The sequence below is a fragment of the Arachis ipaensis genome, chromosome B06 (assembly GCF_000816755.2).
Source record: "Arachis ipaensis cultivar K30076 chromosome B06, Araip1.1, whole genome shotgun sequence".
Lineage (NCBI taxonomy): Eukaryota > Viridiplantae > Streptophyta > Magnoliopsida > Fabales > Fabaceae > Arachis > Arachis ipaensis.
Window position 1 is genome coordinate 130,985,658 of NC_029790.2, and position 7,367 is coordinate 130,993,024.

At 29.2% G+C, this 7,367-nt stretch overlaps 2 protein-coding genes across 2 annotated transcripts in view; one reads left to right on the forward strand and one right to left on the reverse strand.

Annotated features, from left to right (window-relative positions):
• Nucleotides 3,377-5,747, forward strand: LOC107605380 (subtilisin-like protease SBT4.8). Its single transcript, XM_016307254.2, has one exon. It carries the CDS (start codon nucleotides 3,464-3,466, stop codon nucleotides 5,648-5,650), a length of 2,187 nt encoding a protein of 728 aa, XP_016162740.1. The 5' UTR covers nucleotides 3,377-3,463; the 3' UTR covers nucleotides 5,651-5,747.
• LOC110263857 overlaps nucleotides 6,709-7,367 on the reverse strand; it is a 1,227-nt gene continuing 568 nt past the window's right edge. The window contains exons 2-3 of the mRNA XM_021105707.1: nucleotides 7,205-7,362; nucleotides 6,709-6,960 (exon numbers count right to left, since the gene is read on the reverse strand). Of these exons, the coding sequence (XP_020961366.1) occupies nucleotides 6,837-6,960; nucleotides 7,205-7,362 (282 nt within the window). The 3' untranslated portion in view covers nucleotides 6,709-6,836. The remainder of the gene's footprint in view (nucleotides 6,961-7,204; nucleotides 7,363-7,367) is intronic.

Below are 7,367 nucleotides of genomic sequence, written 5' to 3' on the forward strand. Positions count from 1 at the left end.
TTACTACAATTATAACAAATTTAATTATTACTCTAAATAAATAAAATAGATAATAATTAAAATTATTTTTTAGTCTTTTATATTCAATATTTACTATAAATATAAAGAGTACAATAACTAATGAATAGAAATATGAGTAGAAAATAAAGCATATCAATTAAAATTACACTTATTAAATGATTGAAAGTGAATAATATTTGACCATTATTTTAACATTTAATTAAAATTTATTCCTTTGTAATGAGATTGACCAATGACTTTTTAATTATTTTTATCGTATATTGCGTAATAAATTTTAATAAATAATATTTAAAATAAGTAAATAAAAAATAACAATAATTGAAAAGATATTTTTAACAAATTAAATGTGAGAAATAGAAATAAAAAAATTTGATAAAGAATAATAATTATAGGTAAAAATAGTGTTTTCATCGAGGGAAAAAGAATATACGAAGAATTGTTTAATATTCCGTGCCATACACGTGATAATAAATTGTTCAATAATTTGTACTACGCACGTGATAAGTTTGAAATTATAATTTTAAATTATTTTATTAAAATTAATTTAAATTGTAATAATTTGATTAATAAAAAAATAACATATTATTATACATTTATTTTTTTTAATCTGGTGTTAAGTGTATCAATTCTAATATAGTTATTAATCGTTTTTGTTAATTTACTTTCTTTTTCTAAATTTATGATTGAAATAACAATTATTCTCTCATCTCATTCATACGCATGATTAACAATTTTTTTTTTAAATAGTGATGTTTTAATTTTTTTTTTTTTTACATATCTTCATATGTTAGCAAAATTACGTATTGTAATTCTTTTTCTTTTACCACGCCTTAATCTTAATTAATCAATCTTGTGTCCACACAATATAATTAAACTTTTAATCACTCTAATCTATTAATGAATTACACTTCTCTTAATAATTGCATTATTAATCTGAAATACAAAAAAAAAGGTGATGATACATATATCCAAGAAAGAAAATAAACATAAAAATTAGAAAAAAAATTTATATTCAAAAATTTAAAAATAATATATCCAAACAAAATAGTCGTAATATATAAATTGAGGCAATAATTTAAATTTCTCTAAAACTAATTTAATCAAATACCAATATTAGAACTAAATTACTTAAATAATATTTAATATATTCTAGTCCTTAGACACGTATAGATTAGAGTCATTATCGTAACGACAACCAACTAAAACAATATCATAAGTTCGAACATTTAGAATTCGTGCAAATTCAGGACATCCCCTTGTTAAATAAACTTCATCATCCACTATCCATACAATGCGGCAAGGATATAGAATTGCCACACTGAGAAACTAAATTGACATTTATTTCCCTCAATGGCATTGCATCGATGCAAAAGAAGGTCGGTAATTTCTGAAAAAAAGTCACAATATGTTATAATGTTATTTTAATTACGAAAAACTTAAAATAAGAAAATTTGAATATATTATCAATAGTTAAAATTGCATCTTTGGGTCTAACACAAATTTACCAAAAACTACACTTAAATTGAGGAAACTCAATCTCATTATATATGCTCCATTTCAAAAATTTTCGGGCAGACATAGAAAGCATGGAGGGGGTGGAACTTGAACTTGGCCTACAAAATTTCGTGAAAAACAATTCTTTAATAAAAAATCGAGCTTTTTCCAAGAAAATTTTTACCACATTCCATTAAGTTGGTCATAATATATTATAGTTTTACTGTCCCTTCGTTAGACGCTTACATTCATATAATTAGAACCCAAATTAGTGAATACAACTTGAGATGGTATTTGATGGATGTGGTGCATTGTAAACGATTGCGGTAAAAGATAATCGCACTAGAACATTAGACGAAAAGAATAAGTTGGAATAAGAACAATCATTAAATTATCAAAAGAATAATATAATAGAATGAGTATATAAAAAATACTATAAAAAATTATAAATTGTGCCTTAAAGGGATCAACTTCGATGAAAAATAAATAATACATTCTTATTCTATGAAGTAATCAAAGAAGAATAATAAATTAAAAAAATGAGTTGACTTTCAGATCTAGGCTCACAAACCATAAAAAAATACTATATGTAGCCTTTATTAGAACAAAAAAAATAATTATATAAATTAGTTATTATTAAATAATTTTTTATTATTTACGTTATACATCGTATATTTGCCGTGATTGAATAAATCATTATCATTTTATATAAATTTTTTATCATGATTATTAGAATCATAGATTTTTGTTTTAATTTTTTAAAGTAGATATCAATATCAACATGCCAGAAATTACGATTAATTTAAAATTATATATTACAATGAGAACATATCAAAATCAACTCAAAATAAATAATAAATTACTAGAGAATTCTAATGCACAAAATTCTCTAATAAACAATAAATAATTTAAACCCACTAAAAAATAACTCAACACTTTTCTTTGATACCTGCAAAATATATACCTGAAATAATATTATATCAATGTTAGTATACAGTTTTACAATCATCAACCGTATTTACTATACGTGACTCCTTCTTAAAAGTTATTCTACATACGTGTGCAGTCGAAAGATAAATTACTGGACTTTATTTTATTTTTCTAAATTACTATAATTATGCATTATTCATTAAATGCTACTTGTAATATAATTGTAATATAATTATAATAAAAATATTTTTTTCTAAAATAAATTTAAAAGAGCGAATAGTATTTTTATTTTAGAAGAAAAATAAATTCATAAAAAATTGATACCTCACTTTTATTAGTTGAAGAAAAATTTAATTTTAATACATTAAGTAGATAGTATTTTTAAAAATTTTATATCCACATCATTTAATAGGGTCAGATATTTTTCCAAAAACAAAAATAGTGATGACAATTAAGTGAATTAACTACTATATGTTAGCAATTCAATTTTCAATCTTGCTATGTCTATCCCTTCATAATAAATACGATTTTGATATCAATATTTTTTTTAAAAAATCAATCGTACATTGTATTTGTTTTGTTAATTAAAAATAGTTAAAATATATAAATAATTAATAACAACCGTATTTTGTTAAGAGTATTAAGAGTGTTTGATGAATGGCTAATAATTTTTTTTTTTATGTTGCAAAAAAACAATTAATATATTAAATTATGAGAAAGTTTAAGGAGCTAACACTTTTATTAAAATTTGACTAGTATTTAACTAATAAAAAAAATAAATAATTCTATACCATTAAAAATATTAATAATAATTAATTAATAACTATAAATCACAAAATCTACTAGCCCTAATATTTCTAATAAGAAAATTCATTTATGACAGAAGGAGAAAAAGGTTGAAAATCTCATTTTAATTATTTTGATCTTATCAATAAACATACATTATCTCTTAAGACATCAATTATATTTTATATATGTAATCAAGTCATTGGATACATGTATCTAACATACTTGAACAATGGCCAACTATAATTTTCTTCTTTTCTTATATGTCTATTTCATCATAAAATTCTTAGTAAGTAGTGCTAATGATGCTAATAGAAATCTTCACATTGTATACATGGGATCACTCCCAAACCATAATTATTCTCTAACATCCCACCATCTTAGTATGCTGCAACAAACTACTAATTATAATGATGCAACAATTCACATGGTTAAAAGTTATCATAAGAGCTTTAATGGTTTTGCTGCAATGATCACCAACCAAGAAAGAGAAAAGCTCAAAAACATGGAAGGAGTGGTTTCTGTTTTCCCAAGCAAATCACTCAAACTTCACACTACAAGGTCTTGGGACTTCATGGGGTTCAAAGAATCGATACAGAGAAACAAAACCGGTGAGAGTGATGTTATAATCGGAGTTATAGACACCGGAATCTGGCCGGAGTCAGAGAGCTTCAACGATCATGGTTTCGGTCCAATTCCCAAAAAGTGGAAAGGTGCATGCAAAGGTGGTAAAAACTTCAGATGTAACAATAAAATAATCAGTGCAAGATACTATGTAAAAGATCAACCTTCAGCAAGAGACATTGTTGGGCATGGAAGCCACACAGCATCAATTGCAGCAGGGAATAAAGTAGTGGGAGCAAGCTTCTATGGAATTGCCGAAGGAGTTGCAAGAGGAGGTGTTCCATCGGCAAGAATTGCTGCTTATAGTGTGTGTAGTGAACAAGGATGCACAGATGATGCCATATTGGCTGCTTTTGATGATGCCATTGCCGATGGTGTGGATCTGATCACAATTTCAATTGGGGGAGATGAGCAAATGACCTTTGATGAAGACATCATAGCAATTGGATCTTTTCATGCAATGGAAAAAGGGATCCTCACTATACACTCTGCAGGTAACAATGGCCCTAACATTGTAACATTTAGTGTATCACCTTGGTTATTCACTGTTGCAGCTACTACTATGGATCGTAGAATCATTGATAACGTTTTGCTTGGCAATGGATTAATGATTTCGGGGAAGTCAATAAATGGGTTTGCATCAAATGGGACAAAGATTCCATTGATCCATGGAAAGTTTGCTTCAAGTCCAGCATGTCCATCAGAGAAAGATGCCGAATTTTGTTTTTGTTTGGACCCCAATCGCATAAAGGGAAAAGTCGTCTTGTGTAGAACTTCATTTGGTTATGCAGCGGGTCTTGAATTAGGTGCATTTGGCTCAATTGCAATTTCTTATGAATATGATGCTCAAGTAGTTTCTTATCCTGCAGTAGGCATAGATCCAAAGGTTTATGATGTTGCTTTGTCTTATGCAAATTCCACTACCACCCCTAGTGCTGAAATATTGAGTAGTGCAGGCTTTATAAACAATACTGCTCCAATTGTTGCTGAATTCTCTTCTGTAGGACCCAATATGCTAATCAAAGAAATTATGAAGCCAGACATAAGTGCTCCTGGTATAGAAATTTTGGCTGCTTATTCACCTCTTGCACCACCTTCTCAGGATAAAAGAGATAAAAGATCTGTGAAATACAATATACTCTCTGGAACCTCAATGTCATGCCCCCATGTTGCTGGTGCAGTCGCATATGTTAAGACTTTTCATCCTAATTGGTCTCCGGCAGCTATTAAGTCTTCTCTTATGACCACTGCAAAACCAATGAATGGAAGTGAACTCGCAGAATTCTCCTATGGATCAGGATTTTTGGACCCAGTTAGAGCCATAAATCCTGGTCTAGTTTTTGATGTTTCCAAAGATGACTATGTGAATTTGCTTTGCAGAATTGGGTATGATACATCGAAAGTTCAAAAAATCTCAGGAGACAAAAGTGTTTGCCCTTCATCATCGTCTCATCATCATCTGCCAATGGCAAAAGATTTTAATTATCCTGCAATTGCGGCTGAGATTGAACCAATAAAACCATTTAGGATTAATTTCACAAGAACAGTTACAAATGTTGGATTTGCTAACTCTACCTATAAGGCTTTCTTCCAACAACATTCTGGCATCAACATCACTGTTGTGCCTAACATACTCAAGTTTAAATGTCTCAAGGAGAAACAATCTTTTGTTGTTCATGTTGTTGGAGGGAAATTTAGTGACAAAAGTGTAGTTTCATCGTCACTGTCGTGGACCGATGGAACACATAGTGTAAGGTGTCCAATTATTTTACGTGTTATAAAAGTAGGAGCATGATGATCTTTTTGGTACAGTTGAATAAAAAATAAAAATTTGAACCAACATCTAACTTTGTTTATTATTTTCTTATATTTTTATAAATCTTATCTCGTGTATGTAACAATTAATTAATCAATGATAAATTTTTAAATGAAATTTAGATCCATAACAAATTAGTCCTTCGTATGCCAGATTAAGGAACTTCATATACGCAAATGAACCCTTGGATTTTTTTTATGATCAATTCGATTAGCTGGATAAATTCATTAATTTTTCTATAGAATTAGGATACAATTAACAAAAGGAGAACTCATGTTACCGAAGAAAGCTTTTAAATGCACAATTATTTTCAACAAAACAAAATGAAATTTTGAAGTAACTGTGCAAAAATAAAATGTTCCAAATATTTTAAAGTAAGCTTAATAAGGAGGGAATTTCTTAGCAAAATCCATAAGATTCTTAATATAAATATTAATAAATTATTTTATACACTTATTTAAGTGTTACTTTTTGACAAAACAAGGAAAAAGATATAAGTTTAAAAGTTTTTTTTGGTGACTATAAGTTTAAAAGTTTGAATATATTAACTAACTTTTTTAAAATTTTTACATGCACAATTAAAAATAAACAAAAAGAATTTTGTGAACAAAAAGAAAAAGCAAAAATAAAGAAATTAGGATTTAGGACTGACAGTCAATAAAATCCAGCTTGGTAAATCTTTTGAGAGTACTACGCCTTGTGTTTGATAGTAAAAAGGATATGAGATTGACCCAAAAAAAAAAAAACAACGATATGAGATTGTACTTTTAGCCTTGAAAGGCTGGTGGTGCTTTTGAAATTAACTATAAAAATACTTCCCCAAACTAGCGTGTGTTTTTTGCGATTTTGAATTAATGTTCAAGTACAAGTCTTTTTACTATACAAGTTCTGGATATTCATTATCTCTAAAATGTGCTTTTTATGGCAGGTATGTTTCACACGCTTTTTTAACAGATTTTTCAATCAATCAACAAAGACTAAGATGGACACTGAATCCAGTTTTGTTTTGAAGCCTTACCGAGAGGATCAGATTTTTCGACAATGTGTATTGGCCGACTTATAGAAATGGATTTCTCCCCAAGCTGACTTATAGTTATGTTCCTGAGTCGATGCTCGCTGGCGTCGCTAGGCGCTGCTGCTGGGAAGAACGCTGCTGCCTGCTGGGTCAGTGCTCGCTGGGAACTGGGAAGAAGTCTTTGGTGCTGGTGGCTGGTGGGAACTGAGAAGTGTAAAAGGCTTCGAGAAGAGCCTGAGAGCAGCAAATTGCATAAGCTTCAACTGACATCAAACTGCATAAACAAATAAATTGAACAACAAAATAAATTTAGCACCAATTTACAAAATCAAGCAATTTACCAAATCATTAAACAACCAGCAATAATATCAACAATAACTTAATTCAACAAAACTAATTCAACAATATCCTGTTTCTCGTAACATATACTAAATCATTCAACAATATCCTGTTTCAACAGAATAGCAAAACAAAACACAACAGAGACAGTTTCAGTAATTCAACAGAATAAAACAAACCAGAAGCAGTTGAAGCAATTGGAGATGAAGTAATGAACAACAGCAATTTCAATCAAGTTACATACTTGACTCGGTGGCTGCGACGTGGTGGGAGGAACGGTCTCTCGCCGGCGCTGGTAGGTGCAGAGAGCGAGGCTTTGAGAGCTAGGGAGAGGCGACTAGG